Genomic DNA, 27,167 nt, shown 5'->3' with positions numbered 1-27,167 from the left:
ACAATCTGATAACAAAACAGCATAAAATAACAGTGTCACAGAATGTTACATTTTGAAATGTATTAGACAATTCCAGGTATAAAATGTGATGTGAGTCCGCAATATCTGACAAGTGGAGAGTAATCCTGAGCCGATCCTCCCTCTGCCATCTACTGCACGGTACAACCCATCTCAGCTTCGCACTGGCAGTATTATGTACAAGCACTGACTTCAGCAGTAACTGGCCAAAGTGTACGGTAACTGGTGATGTAACAACAGCGGAGAGGACGCTGAGCGTTATAGATGCAGATGATAATAGGGAACAAATACTTGGTTGTGTAGGGAAACATATTCGTAGGAAGGAAGGTGGAGGAAATATTCAAACTTTATACTTAAGGTCACTGGTATGATCTCACCTTGTGGACTGTGCACAGTCCTGGAGCGCCTATCTCCAAAAGCATATAATAAAACAAGATAAGCCAGAGATGGCTACTAGTACTAAGAAAACTTACCAGAGAGATATGCATAGCAGAATGGGACAGAGTCTATGTGATTGACACACTCAACTATTCATTAGTTATCAGAGTTGAAAAACTCAGGGCCTAATTCAGACCCGCTCGCGAGCGTAGGATGCTCGCAAGCGGGTCGATGGTGCCCTAATGCGCATGCGCACGACGGAGGGAGCTCCGTCGTGCATGCTCGAGACCCGCATAGCGACAGCCAAGCTGCCGCTCTGGGTCTCGCACCAAAGGGGACGTGCTGTCGATGGTGACTGTCAGCACGCCCCCTTTGGAGGGCGTGGCTGCCATACGGAGGCGTTCCCATGGGAATGCCTACCGTCTGGGTCCGGCCCCAGTGACATCACTAGTGATGTCAGTGGGAGTGATTTTGGCCCTGATAGAGCCAAAATCACTCCAGGGCTTGCGGCCATGAGACCCTACCGCAGGGTCTCGTCGCAAGCCCAATGGTCGCGATGGTCATGACCATCGCGACCATCATCATGGACGCTCGCATAAGCTGTCGGTGGTAACCCACAGCTTTGCGAGCATCCAAGAGGCCGCTCCATTTTTAGGTAGGAGGGCCCTGATTCAGAGCGTCCGGCTCTGAATCAGGCCCTCAGTCTTTTCGTTGCAGTTTGAAAATGTGTCCCTTGCATTACATATCCTCTTATTTTTTTCTTTAAACAAATACTGAGAACCCCCCTCCCCCACCCCCAAAATAAAAAATGTGCATAAAATAGGCATACTAGTTACAGTCCATGGTTTTATGTTTGTTATTCTCCTGCTAACTAAATGACACATTCTATAAACCATATAAAAGTTATTAGGATTATTAACTATTTCAAAAAAAATCTGAGTTTTGGGGATCTGTGAATTTTTTGAAATTACCCATAAACTATGGCAACCCCGATGGGCGAACAGAAAGCGATCATGTTCCTAGGCATTCAAGTGCTATTGCTATACTGGCATGAAGTCACAGGGGTAGGCAGGGAGGAGATAGACCTCATACACAGATTCATTCATTGGTCACTAACCCACTGTTATGACACCAATCAATCAATGTGGCTTTTACTACAGATTCCATGTGTCTTCTGGATTCTCAATTACCCATGCTCGGGTTCTTTGGCACAGCGGCACATGTGTGGTGGTCCGTTAGTAGGCAAACCTCCTGTCCTCGGGGTAGCTTAGCTTGGTCAGGTTGTCCTGACATGCAAACTGGATCATTGGAGGAGGTCCGCACATCAGCACCAGGGGACTATCTGACGGGGCCGGCAAGTGCTTCTTAATCATGTCTGCGGTGACAAAGCCGGATCCATACTTCCACCCTGGATAGAGCGTGCAACATAAGTAATGTAATCTAATCAACTTCAAAAGGCTATGTGCTGCCAAACTTCGCAAGACAACAGGGAATTAACAGAGATCTCCTACGCAGTACTCTCATAATATTATGTTACATAAATTATATTGTTATTATCAGGGAGCAGTGGTGTTATACATTGTAGTGACATCATTACATTGGGAAAAGCAATTCACACGTTATACAGAGTGGTATCAATGTAATTGTCTTAAAGAACTCTATACAGTGGGAAGTGTATATCTTTCCAAACACACGTATTAATATTTCTACCAGGGATAGTATCATAGCTCCCAGTCCCACCATCATCTCATTCTACACGTTACAAGTCATCCCACCAACAGTACTAGCTCCACTCTAAAGACACGGGACATGCAGTTTACATGACATAAGCGTGCCCATATATCACTCTCTGACCTCTGTTCTGCGCATACAATTACATACCCAACTACTTACATTTATTTCAATTACATTTTAATTCCTGAAATATATGATGGCTGTTATATTTTTTTGCAATTACTGAGGTTCCTTGCCACTACTTATGCCACATACAGACTTTGGCCCGTATTCAATTTGAAGCGAAAAGTCCAGACTTTTCACCTGCTGGATTTTTCGCCTCCTTCGCCTGTATTCCAGGCGGAAAAGTATTGCGCGCGTGCCCGATATTTCCCGTATTCAATTCCAAAGTAGGTGAAAACGGGAACCGAAGGAACTTGGATTGGCGAAAAAAACGGGAATTTTTGGGAAATCATCCTAGGACCCCCCTGAAGATGTCCAGACATGGGGGATCACTATGGGTCCCCCCGTTTTTGCCTGCAGAGGGGAGTCGGGTTTTTAAATAGCCGCGGCATGCACATAAATGCGGCTATGAAGAAGTGGTGAAGAATAGCACTTTTTTTTTTTTTTTTTGAGGGGGGGAAATAACTATGGCCATCAAATTTGGGGTACATGAATTTGGGTGCAAGCATATTTTTAAGTCCCTAAAATGATTTTTAAAAATTCTTCAAAAATGCACCTGCCGCTACTACCTGCAATGAAGAAAACACCTGCCGCATGCCTGGGAACCTGGGAACCCCTCTGGAATCTATTACGGTAATTTAGGGTTTGTTCCCACTTTTTTTTTAACCCCAAAATTGAAATTAATTGTTTTGGGTGTCCTGATTTTATTTTTCAACTTTTTTTTTAACATACATCTTTTTTAGGGGCCATTCCCAGGGGTGCAGGCTATTTTTTTTTAAGTCTGCACCCCTAAACCTCAATTCTGCACTTTTTTTTGCCTGCTAAAGTCAAGCAAAAACTTATCCCCGTTTTTTTACATCGACTTTTCGCAGCGGCGTAATTGAATACGGGGAAAAAGCCAATAGGCTTTTCACCTCAAATTGAATACTGCCCTTTACAGTAAAGACGGACGGTTCAGTTTTGGTTTGGACCCTCCCACCAAGAAGGTAAAAAGTTGCACGAAAGACGCTTGTCGCTACCGAGGCACACGGAGCTCCAGCATTATGTGTGGCACGACTTGTAGTGTGACGTGCACTTTAAAGCAGAGATGAACGGTTTGGCATTGGCTTCAGTATTCCCACCAAGTTCGGATCTCGGAACAAGGCAAATTTCATCTTTCATGGACATCTGTGCCAATATGTCCGTGAAAGATGACGTTTTGTCTCATTCTGAGATGCGAACTTGGTGGGAGAATCCAAGCCAAAACTGAAACGCTCATCTTTACTTTAAAGTGCACGTCACAGTATATATAGGCGCTGTATGTGCCTGGAATGGGGGGTGGAGCTATAAGGCAGTTTGCAGAAGATTGATGGTCAATAGGAGAACTGCTTCTACTGTACCTCCCGCTCACCGAGTCTACTGACTATGGGGTCTATTTAGCAAGCAGTGTTAGGAGACAGAGTGAAAAGTGATAAGGTGCCAGCCAATCAGCTCCTAATTGTAATTTTTCAAACACAACCTGTGAGATGGCAGTTAGGAGCTGATTGACCCTATGTAATCTAACCAGGTGAAGCTGAGCACAGCGAGGCAACATGCCACTTATGGGGCTTTGTTTCAGTTATGGTGTATGTGCATCCAGTTATAGCTCTGCCCGCACTGTGAATGGTGAACATGGACTGGCTAGAACCACTTCCCAACACTGATATATAGATAAAGCCACCAGAGATCTGCATTTTACAATTTAAAGTTACATGGTAGAGGTCACAAGGATGCTCTCTGCATTGTATGTTTGTCACTGGAATGTTCTCTGTATTGTAAACTGGTCAGTAGAATGCCCTCTGTACTGTATAGAGGTCACTAGTATTCTATCTGTATTGTATACTGGTAATTAGAACCAACTCTGCCTCAAATACTGGTCAGATCGTGGCTGTATCCATTATGTAGTCTGAACCCGAATTACTGACATCATCATGGGACATTGGGGTAGATTTACTCAAGCTTCTAAAAATGTATATTGGTAGTGTTGCTGATATTATTAAACAATAATCCTTAAACAATGTCCTTATACAGTGCTTCTAATTTACAAAGCTCCCCATGACTGCTGAAAAGGCCATACTGGTAATTGTGCAGTTGGACCCCTTGTATTGTGCTGGGATTACAGCAGGACTCAGGTTAGTTACCACCACTGCAGCCTTTATCCTTTCTAGTAATAAAATAAAGTAACTCTTCTTTGTCCAGGTATAACAGGGTTATGACCTTAAGGAACAAAATCATGTTAAATTAATACTTTTTAATAGCAAAGATTCAGATTTTTTACTCAAAAAAAAAAAAAAAAAGGAGATACCTAAGTTACCCTAACATTAAAGAGGAGTGGGCTCAGGGGAACCCGCTGACTTCGTAGTTAGTAGGGGGTGGCTGGCAAGCTGCTTTGGTGTGTTCAGCACACAAATTATATCGCCATGGATAATAACAGATCAATACAGGAACATGTAGGACAATTCCTTAGACATCATTACCTTGAGAAGGTCGGTCCAGGGTGTACCACAGCTTAAACTGGTCAGGATGCTCCTTCGCTACGATATCCAGTTCGGAGCGCAGCAGGATGTCCTCTTCTGTCTAAGAATTACGTTTCAGTCAGTTAGTTAATGAATCTGGGCACAAGACAATTCCACCTTCTGATCACTTTAATGCAATGGGTTTATACAGGTCCACCGAAACGTTTATCATCTGACGCAATTTCTTTTCCCAAGGGTTTTAAGTCACCCGGTTATAGTGGCTTATAATCACTGCCCTTATGTATTACACCGATCAGGTTGTACATTGGGTGTTCAAGGACAAAATAATAAAAAACAGAGGTTCCCAAACGCGGCCCCCAACGCTCCCTCGTTCAGATATTAGAGATATCCCTGGTTGACCACATGTGACTTAATTAGTACCTCAGTCAATTTGAGTTATCCACCTGTGCTCAACCATGGATATCTCTAAAGCCTGACCTGTTGGGCATACTTACTTACTCTCTCCGAAGTTGCGAGATTTTCGTGTAGCTCCTCTGCACCGCTGAAAGAGTGGGCAGATTTCCCGCATCCCGTTCGCTTTCTAGTGAAGAGGGCAGATTTTACGGGGAATTCAATGGTCCGCGAGGAGGTGGCAGGGCTAAACTTATCTGAATCACGTCATTTAGCCCCGCCCCCTCCTTGCGGACCCGCAAATAGCGGTCTTTTCCTGTGGTGGGGCAGGGCCTAATGACGTCTACAGTCCGGCCCCGCCCCCCCCCCTCAAAGATAGCAGCAGAATCTCCTCTTCGGGCTTCTCCCGGGCAGGAGTTCTGTAAAGTCTGCAAGTATGGTGTTGGGGTGCCTGGAGGACCGCGTTTGGGAACCTCTGAAATAAACTCTTTTGGGAACCTGTATAAAAAACCTTTTGCATAGTAAAAGAAATAAACAATATACAGCAATGTAAAAGTTGCAGGAGGACTTGCCAATAAATAAAAAAGCTGTAGAAGGAATGTATTTGGCTTATTAGGAATAGGGATGTGCAGGCTCGGATAGGTTCGAGTTTGCACGCCGAGTTCGGATTTTTCCCTCCAAAAAACGGGACTCAGAAAGAGGCAAAACGTCATCTTGCATGGACAATCATCATCATTCCTGAACTTTTGTGCAGGAATGATGATGTTTGTCCATGCAAGATGACATTTTGCTTCTTTCTGAGTCCCGTTTTTTGGAGGGAAAAATCTGAACTCGGCGTGCAAACTCGAACCTATCCGAGCCTACACATCCCTAATTAGGAACAGTCAGGAAAATTCTCTACATTAGTTTTAGTGACATATTACTCTGAATTATGATATTATTCTGCTATATTTTGTTCCTATGGAACTGAACATACGTGTTGTCACTACTAAGGTTGCCACAGAAGCGCCATGGTTATTACTCAAGGAGAAATAGGTTTTGTTCCGTGTTACCTGATTAGCAAAGATGAGGTAACATTTTGTGTTGTCGTTTGGATCCTTTGTAATGTGGCGGATCAGCTGCAGCATTGGGGTTATACCTACAGCGGGGAGGAGGAAGATCATGATTTCATTCTGTGAGGTTTCCAACACAAAACCACATTCAATCCAGGCAGCGGGGTAGATTTACTAAAGTGCAGGTTTTCAGAAGTGGAGATGTTGCCCATAGCAACCAATCAGATTCTACTTAACATTTATTTAGCACCATCTAGAAGATAACAGCTAGAATATGATTGGTTACTATGGGCAACATCTCCACTTCTAAAAACTGGCACTTTAGTAAAAATACCCCAAACAGTTGTCATTTCACAAGTAATATCTACCAACTGGGAAATAAACCAGAAGAATGCAATAGGTATATGTGGCTCCCCAGCCGAACTACAAGTCCCAATATACGCTAATATACATTACTGGGACTTGTGGTGTGACAACAGATTGTGAGCCACCAGGAGCCTAAGGGGTCTATTTACTAAGCAGTATTAAGAGACGGAGTGAAAAGTGATAAGAAAGTCATAAGGTGCCAGCCAATCAGCTCCCAACTGTCATCTCTCTGGCTGTTCTTGAAAAATGATAGTTGGGAGCTGATTGGCTGGCACCTTATCACTTTCTTATCACTTCTCACTCCGTCTCTTTATACTGCTTAGTAAATAGATTCCTAAGCCTGATGTAGATCACTAGATTAGTGGCTATTAAATAATAAAGCTTATAGACTACATTCCTATTGCCTTTTCAATGGACCAAGCAATAGGAATAGGAACGATATAATTCTAAACAGCAAAAAGTATACACATTATGACAGCAAACATAATACATATATAGAGGAAGTACAATGAAAGTTTCAGTAAGAATCATCATATAACATCATGGATGATGGTTTTAGGAACTAAAGTCCCATTATAAGGAATGGGTATGTAATGCTGGCTGTCAGGATGCATCCTGTCAAAATTCCGACAGTGGCGTTCCGATGGTTGGTATCCCTACGCTACCTAAACCTAACACTTCCCCTCCCCGGCTAACACTAAGGGGCATATTCAATTCCATGGGAAAAGTCCCGTACATTTCGCATTCCGGACTTTTGGCCGACATCGCTGGTTTTCAATGTGAAAAAGTATCGTGCGCGTCCCCGCTTATCCCCGTATTCAATTAGAAATCTGTGAAAACTGGACCCGGCGAAACTGTAACATGCGAAAAGTACTGTCTGATTTGGGGAAATCAGCCTGACACCCCCCAAAAGATGCTCTGACATTGGGGATCACTATAGATACCCCCGAATAGCCCTGCTGAAGGTATTTGGGGTCCTTAAATGAGCTCAATAGCTGCTACTTAGCGTCTTTACATAAGTGGTGAAGAATAGCATTTAGCAGGTTTTTTTTATGAAAATAAGTAGTCCCTGCAAATTTGGGGTACACGAAAATGGGGGCTAGCATGGTTAAAAATCGCAAAAATTAGGTTTTAAATAACGTGAAAAATCCACCTGACGCAACCACCTGCAAACGTAAAAACACCTGGGGCATACTTGGGGACCCCTGGAGTCTATTTCGCTCGTTTTTTTTAGTTTCTCCCGGAACTTTGAACTTTTTCGCCCCCAGAATGAAAGTACCTTTTTTGGGGTGTTCTAAAGTATTTTTTAAACTTTTTTGGATGCAGTTTACCTTTGGGGTACTATCCCAAGGGTGCAGGAGGATTTTTCGAGGTTTGCACCCCAATTCTGCATTTTTTTTCGACACCTATTCATAGGCGAAACTTTTTCGCATGTTCCAATGCATTGAGTTTCCACACCGGCGAAAAGTCTCCGGAATTGAATACGGAGGAAACTTTTCGCATGGTGAAATGACGTCACTTGCGCAAGTTTTTTGCAGAAAACAGCTTTTCGCACCTAATTGAATACAGCCCTAAGGGTGCCCCGGACTTACCGCGTTTGGGCTGCTGTCCTTCTGGATTCTGGCATCGGGATTAAGATAGGCGTCGGTATTTCAACGCCTACCTTAAGTCCCGCGTCGGATTTTCAGCGTCGGGATTCAGACCGGCGGCACGCCGTCTGCCAGTCTGAGAACTACATCTCCTTAGTAACAGTAGTTACAAATTTCTGCTTTTGTAAATAAAGTATTAAGATTTTTGATGCATTTTTTGTTTTCAAAAAGTCATTCTCGTTATTTAGTCAACGTCGACAGTATTAACATGTCGACCGAACAGGTCAACATTGCAGTGTCGGCATTCTGAATGTCGGCACAGCAACTACATACCCGTCAAGAGAAAAACCCAAAATCCAATGAGGAAGTGCAGTCATTGTACTGTCGTTCCTGATTATTTCCCTGCCACACCTGACTGAATATTGATTTTTGTAATGAACAAGATAGGCCACGCTGCTGTGTGCTGTATGTTCATATACTGTCTATACAGTGATTACGGGCACGGAGTAGGTGTCACTGTTGATAGGATCAGGACAAGGTCAATTTCACAGGATTACGTGCGATGTTGCATAGAGCAGGAACCTGCTGAACAGGACCTTTGGTCTTCTATAAACATCAAAGCGTTTGGCCCTTGCCTCTACTTCTCTTTGTGTAAAGCTTCTGCCCTTTATGAACCAGTAATCATTTGGCTTTTATACTGTGGGTGTACTACTCCAGAGACAGTGTGGTTTTAGTGTCTAAACCTCGCCATAGACAGTAATAGCAAAAAGTGACGGATTCTACTCAACATGTATTAAACAACAATCCATATTCTATTTATAATTCTCTCTTTAAATATTATGTGCAACAAAGCTAATATGGGTCTAAAAGCTGTACTGGCTTTTTCTTGTCCATATGCAGCTTTAATGGTAGAAGGGCAGCGTGACGTGATATCACAGAACGGTGTACAACGATTGTGACAGCAAATGCAACGCTCATTATTCATTGCGAACATAAATAGCCGCAGTAAACAGAGCAGCAGAAATAACTAGCTACCACACAGCGCGGTTTTCATGCCGGATAACCTTCCTCATAGAGGTGCGAGCAAAAACAGGCAGTGTTTTCCCTCCTGTAATTACCCGCAATGTACACTTAATGCAATCTGCCCCTCTCTGTCTCTCCCCTGTCACCTCGACACCAAGCTGTTTGTAGACTGATGGTCTCAGCCAGTAACTGAATTAATCACGGAGCCAACGCCTGCAGAGCAGGTTACAAAAAATCAACAGGAAAGAGTCACGTCAGTATGTACAGTATTAATCAACAGGAGGCCATCCAGTTCCGAATTTTTCAAACCACTGGGACCTTGATGTAATGGGATCTAACTATATTTGGACCTATATGTATAGATATTTGAAACTACAATTATTTAAAAAAAAAACAATCCCTCCAGAAATGTGTCACCCGCTGGTCATGTAGCATTTCAGAAGCAAACCACCTTTTTTTGGGTTCTAGAATATTAAAAACGTGCCACTTAATTGTTGTGTGCTGCACATCAAACCTGACTACTGTATATCGCATGAGGTGCCATTCGTGTTAATGAAGGCAACCTGACACATTAGGATTCCAGAACGATGGAACACTGACACTTGGTATTCCAGAACAATGGAACACTGACACATTAGGATTCTAGAACAACGGAACACTGCCACATTAGGATTCCAGAACAATGGAACACTGACACATTAGGATTCCAGAACAACGGAACACTGACACTTGGTGTTCCATTGATCTGGAATACCGACACAATAGGTTTCCTGAACAATGAATCACTGACACATAAGCATTCCAGAGCAATGGAACACTGACACATTAGGATTGCAGCACAATGGAACACTGACACAATAGGATTCTAGAACAACGGAACACTGTCACATTAGGATTACAGAACAATGGAACACTGACACAATAGGATTCTAGAACAACGGAACACTGCCACATTAGGATTCCAGGACAACGGAACACTGACACATTAGGATTCCAGAACAACTAATCAGAACCAATCAGACTGATCTAACATCAGTGTGTCTTCTAAAACCAGTTCCTGTAGCTGAACTTTATACATATTATTGCTTAGCAACTGGCTGTCCAAATAATAAATGTATTGATGTTAGTCACTGTTTTATATGTTAGTGAAATGTATGTAAACAGGTTTTATTAGGAGTGTTACCCGTCATACAGCAGAAAGCAGCTTTGTGTTATCTGTACTTACCGGTTCCCCCGGCAATCATCCCAATGTGTTTTGTGGACTTCATCTGAGGCTCTGACTTTTTATCAGGCCTGATGGCAAATTTACCTACAATATAAAAGCAGTAATTACTGAGAGATATAGGGACCTATTTATCAAGTTATATTTGTTGGATATTCCCAGAAAACTACAGTTTTTGGGAGCTATCTACCAATATTAAAGTATCCCCCGAATGTACCATTGTGGGACCAAGTATCTCCGATATCTGCGATATCTGCTGTGGTCCCTCTGGTTCCGACAGCAGCCGCAGCCCCCAGCTGTAAAGCTGTCAGATTCACCAATCACTCCGGAGCTTGGCCCCGATAGGATAACGCCATCTCCAGATGGCATTATGCTATAGTAGTCTATGGGCTACTATTTTGCAAAAATCACTGAGAGAGGGAAATGTAGCTATATTTCTTTGCCTGTGATACTGATATTTATTAGCAGTTTAGCACACACATGAGATAATGAAAATAATAAGTTGTCATAATAGGGAGAGTCCTGCATGGAGTCACGGGATCAGCAGCAAAGGGCCCCCGGAAGCAATACAGAGGAGGTGGCCATACAAATCATGCCCCATTCATTTAGGAAATGCAACAGCACCATTATGCAGTAGCAGTGAATTCTATGGTTGTTTCCATTCCTGTGACATGGGGGGGGGAACAATTATTTTAGCTGGAGGTGGGGCACTATGTTAGAAAATAATGCAGCAGTAGGTTAAAGTGGGGAGGAGCTGCTGCAGCAGTTTGGTCCATTGAGTCCCCCACTCTAGAAATCAGAGCTTACAGGTTTGCAAGGGCTGGATACACAGTATACAGGTGCTTGGTGTGAACCCCTTCCATGGCCAGCAGGTTATGCTAAAACTAGTAGCGTCAGGTTGTCTACCACTGCGTAATAAATAATGGGATATTGGTATTGTTAAACTTACCCTTTCCTTTATAGACTAGAAGACCATTTGGACCCCGGAAGTCAACTGTATCCCCTATTTTCAAGGAGTCCAGATACTGGGACATTTTTCCTCCATCGGGGAATTTAGGATGCACCTTTTTGTAGTACACCTGTATAGTAAGGTAGACCATTAGTAATGAGGGCCTTTAGAGCCAGCTGTGATATTAGATGAAAAAGGCCTGTATTGCCTAGGTTTGTATGGCGATGTCCATGGTAGACTAGCTGAGAGCCAGTGTATGTAATGGTGGGATTACAGACAACTTCTATCCTAACCCAATGTAAGCAGGTCACACACAATGTGTCACAAGAGATCAGGAGCAATATACCATTTGGTACAAATACCATTTTTAGGATCAGAAATTTTATTTTTACTTTTCAAGAACTGTAAAATAAAGATAAAGAAAAATCAGATTTTGCTATTTTGACTTCCTCTGCCACAGAGCAATACATATAGATTGTCCTGAGGAAGAGAGTTCATCTCAAAACGCGTTGACTACTATGTGACTTATTTTTAAAATTGAGGTGCCCATATCCAGTGATTCCAGAGGAAGTGGTGATTCATCGAGGTATCCGAATCTGCTACGTAATTACTACATGTCTAATATTTCTGGACATCTGCAGATTGAGCGCAGCATGGGACACCGGTGGACCAGCAACACAGCAGCAAGATTCGGTGAGTACACAGAACATATACTGCATATTGCATTATAGTGTCCTACGTTCCCTGATGCTGTGCTATCTGTAATTTTGAGGTGGAGAGGAGGAGCAGATGTGTACAGCATTATCCAACTAAGTGAAGCAAGAGACATATATATCTATATATATCTATATATATATATATATATATATATGTGGAACATTATTGGGACATACTGTATATAAAGACTATCCTTAATAGGACGAACACCCAGCCTACAGATATTGCACCCAGTGTTAGTCTATCTATATAATTAAGAACACCCTCCCTACAGATTATTTTTCGGGACTGAAATTCTCTGTTGAGGTCATTTCACATATATTGGGCCAATACATTATTGTAACAACTGCACGTTCAAATATACAGACACACAAATACTAATCCCCATTAACACGATTCTCATTACCCTGGAGCGCTTGGACACATATTTTATTCATAAATTTGTAACAGAGGGGTGGGGATACCCCTAATGTGACCAGCAGCTAGGGGCTAAACCTAGTACCTTAGTATAGCTTATCTGTATATTTATCTACATATAGATTACCTAACTTCCTCTGCCACAGAGCAATACATATAGATTACCTGACTGAGGCTGAGATAGTTCGGTCAGTTTTCAATAGCGAGGGCCTGACTCACAGTTGAAAATAAATCTGTGGGCCTGATTCAGACCCGGTCGCAAGCGCTGAGCGCTCGCAACCGGGTCGATGGTGGCCCAGAGCGCATGCGCACGACAGAGCTGGCTCCGTCGTGCGCTTTCGTGTGACCCGGATAGCGACAGGCAATCCCTCGCTCCGGGTCTCGCACCAAAGAGGGCGTGCTGTTGATGTAGAGTGACAGCACGCCCCCTTTGGTGGGTGGGCCGGGAGGTGGCTGCCCAAACGGAGGCATTCCCATGAGAACGCCTACCGTTTGGGGCCGGCCCCACTGACATCACAAGTGATGTCAGTGGAGAGATTCCGGCACTGTTACCACAAGGGTCTCGTCGCAAGCCCGATGGTCGCGATGGTCTTGACCATTGCGACCATCATCATGGCCGCTCACTATAGCTGTGGGTGGTCGCAGCTAAAAAAAAAAAAAAAAAAAAGACCGGCCCTGATTCAGAGCGAGCCGCTCTGAATCAGGGCCTCTGTCCGTACAGCAGCTGTGGAACTACACATACAAGGATGCCCTGACACAGTTTTGCTATTAGGGCATGGTAAAATTGTGTCAGGGCATACTGGGATGTGTAGCTCCAAAGCAGCTGGAGAGCCACATGTTGATTACCTCCTGGTCCAGGGCAATCACCAACGCAGAGCAAAACATTTCACACAAGTCATATTACTAAGTGACGCAAATGGACTTTCATCCAACTCAAAATCCAAATGATTTCATGTTTATAAATAATGCTTTAATTACACTTAAACATAAGCCTAGCAAGTCTTCGTCAATGGCACCCGGAACTCTTAAGAATGTGATCCACAGAGGCAAAGCCGTAACTAGACTTTTTGATGCCCTGTGCCAGAGAGAGCATTGGCACCACCCCCCATTTTTTAAATAGGGACATAAGATAGTGCATCTGAAAAACGGCCATGGCCCCATGGGGAGGGGCCAGGGAAGAGATAGGGGAGGCCAGGAGATGATGGGGATTAAAGAAGAGGAAGCTACAAGTGAGAGTGATAACAGGAAAATTGACAGGCCCAAACTGCGCCCACCCTGCAGTGCCCTGTGCCATGGTACAGGTCACACCACTCTAGTTACGGCCCTGAACAGGAGGCATAAGAGCAGGGCAGCCATCATTTGTACTAGATAAACGATTAAGGAATTCCTGCATGCACAACTTTAAAGCGCTTTAGAGAGGAAATCAATTGGGCTGGCCGGGCGCGATGTACTATTCCGGAATGGCACATCGCATCCACCTGCATCGCAACCTCAGAGGCGCGCAGGAAAACATATAAAGTCAGCACTTCCATAACTGGCCTATATTTGTGCAGCCGAGAGCGGCACATAGCCAGCAATGGAATTCTACCCTTTGGGCAGATTCAATTTGTCACAATAAAGGGAACTTTCCACGTGAACATGCGTCATGACCATCATTGGCACTTACACCTACCCCATGCTAGCTGCAGGAGATCGTCTCAATCTGGCGACCATTTTGTATACTGTATGTACAACATGAAAACACCAGAGGAGGCCGCATGTGGCTGAGAATTAGGACCAATGTATCCATATGTATTAAGAGTAGAACGGTCACTATCCTAAGTAATTGGGGCTGTGGGTAGTTTGGATAATCAGTTTGAGTATATAATCGGACATGCATTAACCACTTACTGTAACTGACTATTTTGTTTCCACAAGTGACCTATATATTTTTGTTTATTTAATAAAAAAAAAATCAAACATTTAATAATTTAGTACAAAAAACAAACATTTGAAATAACTCTAGGGGGTCAATTTACTAAGATGGGAGTTCTATTAAGAAGTGATGTTGCCCATAGCAACCAATCAGATTTTACTTCTCATTTATCTAACACCTTCTAGAAAATACTATCTAGAATCTGATTGGTTGCTATGAGCAACATAACTTCTTCTTAATAGAACTCCCATCTTAGTAAATTTACCCCTAGGAGTGTCTAGAACCACCCCTCAAGTGTCAATCGGTCCCCATTGTAGTATTACCCCCCACCACTGCAACGATGGCTACTTCTTGTAATTTCATGATGCAATTTGGTTTTTATGGGTTAATATACCATCAAATGGATTATTTCATCAGTGAATCAAACAGAAAATAAGGTTACAAAATATTCAACTGTACAACACAATCAAAGCATATTTTACAGTATAAGTGAAATGTATTTTTGGTTACCAAAGATGGTGCTGGATAATTGGTGCCCCGGATAACGATCTTCTGCGGTATGTGATCTGTTGTCGCATTTAATACAATTGAATGAATTCTGAACTGCAGAAATATATTTTACCTTCACAACCAGGTCAACATAACCTTTTACTTCATCGCTAGACACCGGAGTGTATGCCCGAACCACCAAGCTGCCATTAACTTTTGCCGAGAGGTAAACATGTTGCCCTATAGATACAAATACAGAGTTTTATAATTAGTGAAGGCCAAGTGTCCACTTAGTACAGTATCTGCACAACATTCTGTAGGGGAGACACTTCTGTAATGTACTGTAGGCTACAAGGATATTAGTAGTTACCAAGACTTCCTAAGATCGTATAAAGTTCAGAGAAGCTAAACAGGTTATCCTTCACTAACTTAATTGATAATAACATTGGCTGAAAAAAAAAGGATTTTTTTTCATAAGGTGTCAGAAGTGACTTCGGGTGAAAGTGACCTCGGGTGACCTCAGGTGAAGGTGACCTCAGTTGACGGAAGGAGGGAGTGACCTCGGGTGACGGAAGGAGGGAGTGACCTCGGGTGACCTCAGGTGAAGGTGACCTCAGTTGACGGAAGGAGGGAGTGGCCTCGGGTGACGGAAGGAGGGAATGACCTCGGGTGACGGAAGGAGGGAGTGACCTCGGGTGACGGAAGGAGGGAGTGACCTCGGGTGATGTAGAGTAAATTACCTCCTTTGATGGAAGAGGAAGTGTGTGCAAAATTTAGGGGCACAAGTTAAGATGGTGGAGAGTGATACACAATGGGCCTGAGGCAGATATGGCCACAAAGCATCATGTAGTATTCAAATCTTATTGCTGGTCTTTTGTAGTGCGCTGGGGGGAACATTTTTTTCTAGTCTAGATTAAACCCTGCCGCCCCTTTTCAAGCATCTGTGAAGGATCATTAAGTTTTATATTACTGTTCTGAGAGGCATGGATGGGACCAGCATTGGGAGGGTGTGCTGGTTGCTGTAGTGCTATATGGAAGATTCTGGGGTACCTCCAGGTGAGTCGGCTCCCAACATAGATATGTATGTGCTATTATCATATGGCTTAACAGTATATAATTATATGACCCAAAGTGGGTACTATTATAATGTAGCGTTACGGACACCAGTACAGAGATGCCTTGACGTGGCCCAATGCTTAAACATATATTTGCAAATATATGCAACAAAGATCTCTGGATTTCTATTATCATGTAGTATTCATATCTTATTGCTGGTGTTTTGCAGGGTGCTGGGGGGAATTTTGTTCTGTTTTCTAGTCTAGATTAAGCCCCTCCCTTTCCAAGCACCTGTGAAAGAACATATTAAGCTGATTTGAGTGTCCACTATTTTATATTAGTGTAATTTATGTTTATAAAAAAATAAATAAATAACATATTCATAGCCATACGCAGAGGCATACACATTAGAAGAGGCACGCAGGTTGGTACCAGTAGAATATTCGCCCAGTTTATGCCCTCCCCTGTTCTCAAGCACTGTAAGGGTTATATTTACTAAAGTGCGGGTTTTCAGAAGTGGAGATGTTGCCCATAGCAACCAATCAGATCTACTTATCATTTATCTAGCACCTTCTAGAAGATAATAGCTAGAATCTGATTGGTTGCTATGGGCAACATCTCCACTCCTGAAAGCCCGCACTTTAATAGCTCTGCAGAGATGTACCTTGTACTAATTTAGGGGGTCTACAAGGGAAGTGGACATACCCTCCACTCCCGAAGGTGGAAAACCTTGTTATATTATGAAACATGATCGCAGACAATTGCAAGGTGGACTGGTATTAGTTACAGTCATTTTCTTACCATAGACGGTGCAGAAAGGTATAGCAAAGAACATGGAAGATAACTAAAGACAGGCAGAGATACAGTAGTGGGGAGCTACAATTATAAAAACACGCTGGCAGCACGGTTTACAAAAACTTTATTTGACCAAGAATCTTTGAATCCTGCATGCCGGACTCATAAAACCCAACGCGCTCATCAGAGTCATCTCATATAGTGACACCAATGGTACCATGATGAGTAGAAGAATAATTAAAATAGACTTTACCTATAGGAAGTCCCAGAATTGTTTCTGATGAAGGAAGGCCAAATCTGAACTTTTTGGTGTCATGGCTGATTTCCTGGAAACAGGGATTAAAATCATTTATGTCAAAAGTCATAAACAGAGAATGGCCTGCTGAGAAATGAATGGGTGGAGATGAATAAAGAACACACATAATTCTGCTATGATACAATGTAAAGAACTCAAGTAAAACCCAGAGAGTTCAGGAGATACTCAGCTGATGAAATGCCAGAACTTAGAACACCACTGAATGTAAGCGGTGTGCAGTGGGAGGTTGTAGCTGCAGCTGATTGGACAAGTCCTGACAGCCGTCCAATCAGCTGCAGAGATGATTTTCTACTATACACAGTTTACATTTACAAAGTCTTACATTACTAGTCTATTATATGAGAGCCCTTATTATATAGGGGTTCCGGACTATAGATAGACAGTAATTAGATAGACAATGTCTAGATAGACACCAGATGTTAGACAGTCAAAAGTTAGACAGGGACAAAAGGTCGACAAGGATAAAAGTCAGACACACTAAAGTTAGACACGTAAAAAGATCGACAGGTACAAAAGGTCGACAGGGTTAAAAGTTCAACATGAAAATGGTCAATACAAAAATGGTCGACAATTTGTAAAATTTATTTTTTAGGGTTAGGCACTTACTGGAGAGTTAGGGTTAGGCACTTACCCCCACGGTTAAGGTTAAGCACTTACCCAGACGGTTAGGCACCAGGAGGGAGGGTTAGGGTTAGGCACGAAGGGGAGGGTTAGGGTGAAGATTAGTGCTAAAATAAAAAGTAAAAAAATTGTTGACCATTTTGGTGTCGACCATTTGCACCTGTCGATCTTTTTATATGTCCAACTTTAGTGCGTCTGACTTTTGTCCCTGTCAACCTTTTGTCCGTCTAACTATTGACTGTCTAACATCTGGAGAATATCTAGACATTGGGCGGGTTCTAAACCCCGGCGGTTTGACGGCAGGTTCTATTCTGTTCTAAACCCTGGGGGTTTGGTGGCGGTTTTGTAGCGGTTTCTAAATGACAGCCCTGTTCTATTCTAAAATGTGTTTTGACGGCAGTTTTGCAGTACATGAACCCCCTGACTTACCCTCTACATAAGCCCCAGTACATGAACCCCCTGACTTACCCTCTCCATAAGCCCCAGTACATGAACCCCCTGACTTACCCTCTACATAAGCCCCAGTACATGAACCCCCTGACTTACCCTCTACATAAGCCCCAGTACATGAACCCCCTGACTTACCCTCTACATAAGCCCCAGTACATGAACCCCCTGACTTACCCTCTACATAAGCCCCAGTACATGAACCCCCTGACTTACCCTCTACATAAGCCCCAGTACATGAACCCCCTGACTTATCCTCTACATAAGCCCCAGTACATGAACCCCCTGACTTACCCTCTACATAAGCCCCAGTTCATGAACCCCCTGATTTACCCTCTACATAAGCCCCAGTACATGAACCCCCTGACTTACCCTCTACATAAGCCCCAGTACATGAACCCCCTGACTTACCCTCTACATAAGCCCCAGTACATGAACCTCCTGACTTACCCTCTACATAAGCCCCAGTACATGAACCCCCTGACTTACCCTCTACATAAGCCCCAGTACATGAACCCCCTGACTTACCCTCTACATAAGCCCCAGTACATGAACCCCCTGACTTACCCTCTACATAAGCCCCAGTACATGAACCCCCTGACTTACCCTCTACATAAGCCCCAGTACATGAACCCCCTGACTTACCCTCTACATAAGCCCCAGTACATGAACCCCCTGACTTACCCTCTCCATAAGCCCCAGTACATGAACCCCCTGACTTACCCTCTACATAAGCCCCAGTACATGAACCCCCTGACTTACCCTCTACATAAGCCCCAGTACATGAACCCCCTGACTTACCCTCTACATAAGCCCCAGTACATGAACCCCCTAACTTACCCTCTACATAAGCCCCAGTACATGAACCCCCTGACTTACCCTCTACATAAGCCCCAGTACATGAACCCCCTGACTTACCCTCTACATAAGCCCCAGTACATGAACCCCCTGACTTACCCTCTACATAAGCCCCAGTACATGAATCCCCTGACTTACCCTCTACATAAGCCCCAGTACATGAACCCCCTGACTTACCCTCTACATAAGCCCCAGTACATGAACCCCCTGACTTACCCTCTACTCTTCATTAATAAAACAAAATCAAGGGAAAACGTTTTGGCTCAGAGGTACCTGTTTTTCGATGAGAGGTAGTGGGTATTTTGTGTCAGGATCCTGGAGGGTAACTGGCGCTTTCTTTGCCTGAGACCCCAAAGATTTAATCAGGAATAATAAGATGGTCGCTCCGACTATAGCCAGCGCTATTATCACGTTGGTATCCTAAAAAAAGATTAGAGAGAGTTCAACAGGTGCTCACTGTATTTCATAAAGTTCAAGTAAAGGAGTCTAATTAGAGGGATCAATTCAATCCAAAGATAGACAGAGATATATAGATAGATATGAGTGCAAGCAATATATCCATATAAGAGCTAGCGAAATATAGAACAATCTACTAGCGCAAAATAATCATTAACAGCGATCAATCAGCAATTTACTTTTATTGATCTAGGATCAGTTGAATAAAGGTAATAAAATGTTTCTGATTTTGAAACAAAAGCCATATAAACAGTAATACACCATTGGGTGCACATGTGAGGAACACTTAAGGTGCGTACACACGGACAGATATATCGTTCATTTTTATTCAGTGAACGACCAAAGATGCGCATTCCTGCATGAACGATAACGATATCTATGATCATCCGTACATACAGGCCAATCTGGATGGTATACAATCGGGAAAGCGGCTGCCTTAATACAGACAGCCGGCTTCCCGACTGTCATATCCCAGCGAGGGTGAAATGCCGGGCATCTAGATGTAGACGCCTGACATTTCCTCGACGCCGGGAGACCGGCGCCCGGCATCCTGATCAAAGGGATGCCGGGCGCCGCGAGTGGACAGCCGCGGGGGGGGGGGAGGGTTAGGTTTAGGGCACCCGGGGGGGACTTAGGGTTAGCCACCCCTAAGGAGAGTTAGGGTAGGTTAGTTTATACTTACCTTAGCGACGATCGGGATTTCCAGCGCTGTTGGGCTTCCACTGCCGGGAACTCTGCTTTTGTCGGCCAGGCGCTGCCGGGGTATTTCATACCGATTCCATCTGGACGATGTCGTCACCTTTGCATGTTCAGAGATGTGGCAGTATAGGAGCGTACACACTAGACGATATGCTCCCTGAGCGATATCGTCTAGTGTGTCCCCGGCAGGGTGTGCTCAATGTCGTTCATGACATTGAGCACACCCGCTGAACGATATCATTAACGATATCGTTCAGCGCCGGGCTCTCTCCCTCATTCCCCAACATGCAGCAACCTGACGACATCGTCAGGTTGACCTGCATGTTTACTTGATGAACGATAATGACGAACGACCCACGGGTACGCGCGTCGTGGTTATCGTTCATCGTTTTGATGTTAAAAATGGACGATAAAGTGGACGACTGAACGATAACGATATCGTTATCATTCAGTCGTCCACTTTAATCGCCCAGTGTGTACGTATGACTCACTGAAAGATATCTTTCATGTCGTTGGTGGCACAGATCGTCCCGTGTGTATGCACCTTTAATCCTCAAAGTACTAATCCTGTAGTGTAATGCTGACAAATGCAGGGAGTGCACATCCACTAGCAGACATAGAAATGACTGCACGATTACGACATTGTAATCGTGCTGTCGTTTCACAGTCTGGTGCTGTGCCTACACTGTACAAGCAGTCGTTCAGTGTAGGTACATCAATCATCCCCTAACATGCTCAACCTGACGTTATCGTCAGGTTGACCAGCATGTTCGAGTGATGATTGATTTCGGAAACGACCAGCGGGAGAGCGCATCGCTGGTCGTTTCCGACATTTACATCCCCGATGTGTGCCCGATTACTGAACGATTGCACGATTACGATGTCGTAATCGTGCAATCGCTCTATGTTATCGGGTAGTGGATACGCGCCATTAGTATTGTGTGCAACAATGTCACTAGGATTTCCCTAGACACTATCCCCAGTGCCTACCGTCACCATATCGACCCCTCCCAGCATGGTGTGACACCACCTCACTGCCTTGGTAGGGCCAATGGGAGATCAGCTCTCCCTCCCCATACATCAGACTATGTATACCGTGGTAATGGTATGCAATGCATGGCTGAAACGTGACTTGTAGCACTAATCATTAACAAACAATGATAATACTACACACTGACAGACACTGAGCAAGGAGTCCAATCTGCACATGGATTTACTGACAGGCAGCTCGTGTGTAAAATGATAGCCTTACAATCTCTCTCTCTCTATATAGCTATATTTCATATTTGCTTAGCTACATTAAAGGCACCCATACATCAGCAAATTGATTGCAGCAATACTGCAATTTGCAATCGATTGTGTATAAAAATCTTTCCGTTTTTCAATCGATTGTGGCAATTCTGCAATCGATTGCAAAAGGTAAAGATTTTATACACAATCGATTGCAAATTGCAGGGTTGCAGCAATCAATTGCTGATGTATGGGGGCCTTTATGCTGCCACCCATGAATGTATTAGATCAGTTACTGCCGCACATTACATTGCAGCACTAATGATCAGATCCCAGCTGTGTTATGTTCCTTGTTCCTCTCCTGCAGTGAAGGAGTAAATCAGCAGAGAGGCTGGAAGTCTATGTACAGTTACTAATGCAGATTTATTAGAGAGAGGCAGGAAGTAATTCATTGATACACCAAGCAAAGCACTTACCATGGCGTGTCCCTGCAGATCTGATTGCTGCTTCTTGCATCAAGACACCACTACCAGGCACATCCTGCAAGAGAGACTCCTGATATTACCCCTAAGCCTGCTCCCACGCCCCTATAGTGCAGGCACCTCCTCCCATGCTGGGGCTACAGTACCTGCAGGTTACAGTGTGACAGGGTGGAGCTAGGCATGGTGCAGGTACTACTGCGTTACCTGGGGCTAGGACGGGTCACATACAGAGGAAGCTCTATTTCAGAAATGACTACTCTGTAATAACTCTAGTACTAGCTATTGCATTATAGCAGAGAATTGGATGCTGTTAATATGCTGGGACTTGTAGTTCCCCAGCAGCTGCATTGCTACAGGCTGCCAGAATGTGGTGTTGTGTCATTTTGCAGTAATTTGATTTATACCTGAACAACGCATTGTCAGGACATGATGTATCGTATGATGTTGTACTGAATCCTCTACATCGCATAATTATTTTCTCTATGTCATTGTTAATTTTACAAACTTGTGGCACAGATGCGTCCCGAGAAACATCTGACTCAACACACTGTACACACCTAAGTGCGCTTTTTTGTGCTCATCTCTATTTTTTCTGTATGCAGATGCGTCCAACTCTGAAGGTGGTCGGTGGTGGTTCCGTATGGAATTGAGCAAATTCTAAACACTGACTGAAGCAAGGCTATCTTAACGTTTAGGCATACTGGGCAGCTGCCCAGGGCCCCAGGATTATAGGGGCCTTTGAGCAAGGACAGACTGGGCAGGGGGCATCTAAATGGAGTGTGCGGCAGCTCGCTTCGTGCACAGGGCAGAAGGCTGAGAGGTAGGCTCCTCGCAGCATTCTCTACCTGCCTTCCTGCCTGCAGCCACAGAGCCGGATTAAGGAACTGCACTGCGAGCTGGAGAAGAGAATAGGGAGGTGGAGTCCGTAATCCTTGCTTTACATCATGTTTTTGTTAAAAATACCAATATATGATTTCATTATATTGACCGTTTACATTTTTATTCCTGTGAATGGGGAGTGCTTTGTCCAGGGCCTTGCCCTGGTCTGAAGTAGCCATTGGTGAATTCATAATGCTTTAGCTTTTTCAGATAACAATGGAATTGTCAGAAATATTTGTTTTGATTACAAACTAGCTAAAGTACCTGGCGTTGCCCAGGTTTAAATCTTTAAGTTGAGTTTTATTATGTGATGTCATCCAAATCACAAAAAGGCCCAGAACAAGATCCCTGGGTCAAAGTTCTGTCTGGCCCAGTGGCGTAACTAGGGCAGGGTGAGCCGGGTTCGTGCCCTGGGCGCCGTTGGACCGGCGGCGCGGGGGGGCGCCACCGGCCATGGTACCGGCCCGCCCGCCCTAGATAGCCAGTGTAGCGCCGACCGCAATGAGTGCGGTCAGCGCTACACATTTGCACAGGACCAGCGCTAGGCTTCCAGCGCCGGTCCTGTGCTGCACGCCTGAGCCCGTTCCCTCCCCCTGAGCGCTTGCCCAATAGCGCCAGGAGGCGGGCTCAGGCTGTGCATAACACACGCATCGCCGCCAGCGCTGGCGGCGATGCGTGTGTTAAACAGCAGCCAATGAGAGTCAGATAGACTCTCATTGACTGCTGCAGCACCCACTGCAAGAGCCGGACTTCCGTCCGGCTCCTGCAGTGGGTAATGGGACTGACGTCATGACGTCAGTCCCATAATGCTGAGCGCGCCAGCCCGGGCGGACTGGAGGGCGGGAGCGGCATCGCGGACAGGAGCAGCGTGGAATCAGGTAAGTATATTTTTATATATATTTATTTATTTTTAAACCTATCTGCACAACGGGGGAGGGGTTGGCTACTACTGGGGGGGACATCTACTGGGGGTGCCATTGGGAGGACCTCTACTGGGGGGGGGGCTACTCTACTGGGGACTACTACTTGGGGGGGGGGGACTACCACTGGGGGCATTCTAAAAGGGGCCTAGTATTACTAGAGGCACAGCACTCGGGGGACCACTACTGGGGGCAATAATAGGAAGGGCCACTACAGGGACCACTGGATAGGGCGGGGGGGGTCACTACTGGGAGCCTGCATCAGGGGGACCACTACTGGGGGCACTGCATGGGAGGGGGGGACACTACTGTTGGGGGCACTATATAAGGGGCTTACTGCTAGGGGCACTGCGGGGACCACTACAGGGGGCACTAGATAGGGGGGATCACTACAGGGTGCCTGCATAAGGGGACCACTACTGGGAAAACTGCATGGGGGGGACTACTGCTGGGGGCACTGTATAAAAGGGCACTGCATAAGGGGATACCGCTACTGGGCGCACTGCATTGTGGGGACTGCTACTGGGGGCACTGCATAAGGGGGAACACTACGTGGGGCACTGCATTTGGGGGGGCCACTACTGGGGGTACTGAGTAAGGGGAACTAATTGGGGGCTGTATAAGAGGGACCACTACTGGGGATACTGTATAAGGGGCACTACTATGGGCCTGCATGAGAGGGACCACAACTGCATACTGGGGGTACTGTATAAGGGGTACTACTGGGGTTAAGGTGCATATGGATAGGAATGTTCAGTTTGAAAATAAATGGGTGTGTCATGTTGACACGCCCCATTTTTAAGTGACCACGCCCATTTTTGCTGCGTGTGCACATGGGGGGGGGGGGCTCCCTTTTCAAATTTGCCCTGGGCTCCAAATACCCTAGTTACGCCACTGGTCTGGCCCACTCCGCTGTGAGGTCGGACCGGGTCCCCAACCACTTGATTAAGGATTCCCAGACCAGTTGCCACCCTTCTGTGACGTTTTCATCCAAATCCATCCAGTGGAAGGCCCAGAACAGGCTCCCCGGGTTAAAGTTTTGCCCAGCGTACACTAACGGGTGGTCCGACCAGGACCTCAACTCCCCTAGTATGTCTTCTGGGATCCAGTGTTACTACTCTGTGAAGTTTTCAGCCAAATTATGAGATGTTGTCCAAATCCATCTAGTGGAAGGCCCAGAACAAGCTCCCTGGGTCAAAATTCTGCCTGGCGCACCCTGCTGTGAGGTCCACCAGGGACCCCAACCACTTCATTAAGCATCCCAGACCAGTTGCCACCCCTCTCTGAAGTTTTCATCCAATTCCATCCAGTGGAAAGCCCGGGTCACAGTTCTGCCCAGCGTACACCAACGGGAGGTCCGACCTCAACCCCCTACATATGTGTCACATACATCTTACCTCCGTGTGCTACAAGTCGTGTTAAACATAAAATATGAGTGATATGTGACTTGGTAGTGCCAAGTGTTTTTTCGTGTAACTTTGTACCTTCAAATGCATCTTATGCGCAGAATGATGTGAGTAGGACTCACAAGCAGCTTCTGCTGATTAAAATGATATGCAGCATACTGTTCTGTGTGTGTCTGTGCATGTGAAATGCTATGTTATAGTGTCAGCAGCTGCAACACTGTAACGTAGGTAATTTACCCATAATTGATTGTATTTTTCAAACTTTTCTATATTTATTGATGATTATGGTTTTATTCGTTATAATGTTTTTTTTTTTAAATAGGTCAGAAAGAAAAATATGTAGTCATGTGACACCTTGTCAGCTGGTGCGTCACAGCAAGCGATATGACTATCCTGAACGTACAGAGTAACGGTAAGTGGAATTGCTGTTTATAGAGTATCTTTGTCTTTGAGCACAGATTGTGTATCCTGGCAGTTGGAGCTGTCTGTGTTTACATGACACAAATACACAGCAACAGACAATTTGTGGTTTACACTAGCGCCGCGTGCAGTAAACAGCATCGTCCCCAGTGGTCATGCCTGACAGATACAATAACAGACAAGTGGAGCTTAATGCTCATAGACTTTATTTGTAGCCTCTACGCTCATTTCTTGCAATACCCTCCTGTTTTTTGTGTGCGTCCCATTCTATACATTAAAGAAGAACTCCATGAATAAATACGATTTTCTCCCTAAATACTATAGAAGGACAACACTTCTCTATTCGACCTAACACATCCTATGTTACCTCTCACCTAGGTGACCAAATGGGATGGTTCCGCTTCACTCAGTATTAAATCAGACGGGGGCCTATTGGCAGTAGCATAACTAGGGTGTTTGGAGCCCAGGGCAAATGCAAACATAGCGTGGGCACTTAAAAATGGTGCGTGTCAACATGACACACCCCTTTGTCGTTACTCTGAACATTCCTACGGTGCCCCCTGTAGTTTTCCTCCCTATTTAGTGCCCCTAGTGGTCCCCCCAATGCAGTGCCCCTACTAGTAAGCCCCTTATATAGTGCCCCCAGCAGTAGACCCCCCCCAATTATGCAGTGCCTCCAGTAGTGGTCTCCCTTATGCAGGCGCCGAGCAGTAATCCCCCCTATCCAGTGCCCCTTATACAGTGCCCCTGTAGTTTTCCTCCCTATTTAGTGACCCCAGCAGTAGACCCCCCCTTACGCAGTGCCCCCAGTAGTAGTCCCCCTTATGCAGGCGCCGAGCAGTGATCCCCCCTATCCAGTGCTCCTTATACAGTTCCCCCTGTAGTTTTCCTCCCTATTTAGTGCCCCCAGTAGTAGTCCCCTAGTAGTAAGCCCCTTATATAGTGCCCCAGTAGTAGTTCCCCCCCGATGCAGTTCCCCCAATAGTAGTCCCCCCCCCCCAGTTGTAGTCCCCAGTAGTGCCCCACTCCCAGTAGTGGTCCCCCTCAGTAATGGTGCCCCCCAGTAATGGTCCCCCCCTGTAATGGTTCCCCCCTGTAATGGTGCCCCCAGTAGTGCTCCCCCCTGTAATGGTGCCCCCCCCCCCCCCGAATGTGCAGACACACAACACAAGTAAAGAAAAATAAAAAAAAATACACTTACCTGAATCCACGCTCCGGCTCCAGCCACTGCTCCCGGCGCCGCACGTCAGTCCTCCCGGGCTGGCGCGCTCTGCATTATGGGAGAGACGTCATGACGACATGACGTCTCTCCCATTACCCACTGCAGGAGCCGGCTCTTGCAGTGGAAGCTTAGCAGTCAATGAGAGTCTGTCTGACTCTCATTGGCTGCTGGTTAACACAGACATTGCTGCCGCACTGGCAGCGATGTCTATGTTACTGCACAGTCTGAGACCACCCGCCTCCTACCCTCCTCCTGGCGCTATTGGGTAAGCGCTCAGGGGGAGGGAAGGTCTCGGCTGTGCAGCAAAGGACCGGCACTGGGCGCACTGGGCGCAGGGAAACCTAGCGCCGGTCCTTTGCAAATGTGTAGCGCTGACCGCACACACTGCGCTCGGCGCTACACTGCCTAACTAGGGCGGATCGGTACCGTGGCTGGCGGTGCCCC

The 27,167-nt window shown here is 45.2% G+C and overlaps 2 protein-coding genes across 2 annotated transcripts in view; both read right to left on the bottom strand.

The window, feature by feature from the left end:
• Window positions 1-9: 9 nt before the first annotated feature.
• On the bottom strand, window positions 10-21,943 carry LOC148503045 (NADH-cytochrome b5 reductase 2). The gene is made up of 9 exons (XM_088449001.1): window positions 21,871-21,943; window positions 19,283-19,429; window positions 17,021-17,093; window positions 15,050-15,156; window positions 11,379-11,508; window positions 10,433-10,516; window positions 6,230-6,315; window positions 4,788-4,887; window positions 10-1,804 (listed from the first exon to the last, which is right to left on the bottom strand). Exons 1-9 carry the CDS (start codon window positions 21,871-21,873, stop codon window positions 1,632-1,634), a joined length of 903 nt encoding a protein of 300 aa, XP_088305127.1. The 5' UTR covers window positions 21,874-21,943; the 3' UTR covers window positions 10-1,631.
• Window positions 19,381-27,167, bottom strand: part of OVCH2 (ovochymase 2) — a 104,430-nt gene continuing 96,643 nt past the window's right edge. The window contains exon 24 of the mRNA XM_088449004.1: window positions 19,381-19,429. The gene's annotated coding sequence lies outside the window, so the exon portion shown is untranslated. The remainder of the gene's footprint in view (window positions 19,430-27,167) is intronic.

This window comes from Taudactylus pleione, unplaced genomic scaffold (assembly GCF_031769625.1).
Source record: "Taudactylus pleione unplaced genomic scaffold, aTauple2 ptg000475l, whole genome shotgun sequence".
In the NCBI taxonomy this organism is placed as follows: domain Eukaryota; kingdom Metazoa; phylum Chordata; class Amphibia; order Anura; family Myobatrachidae; genus Taudactylus; species Taudactylus pleione.
This window is presented reverse-complemented; position numbering and strand designations above follow the sequence as displayed.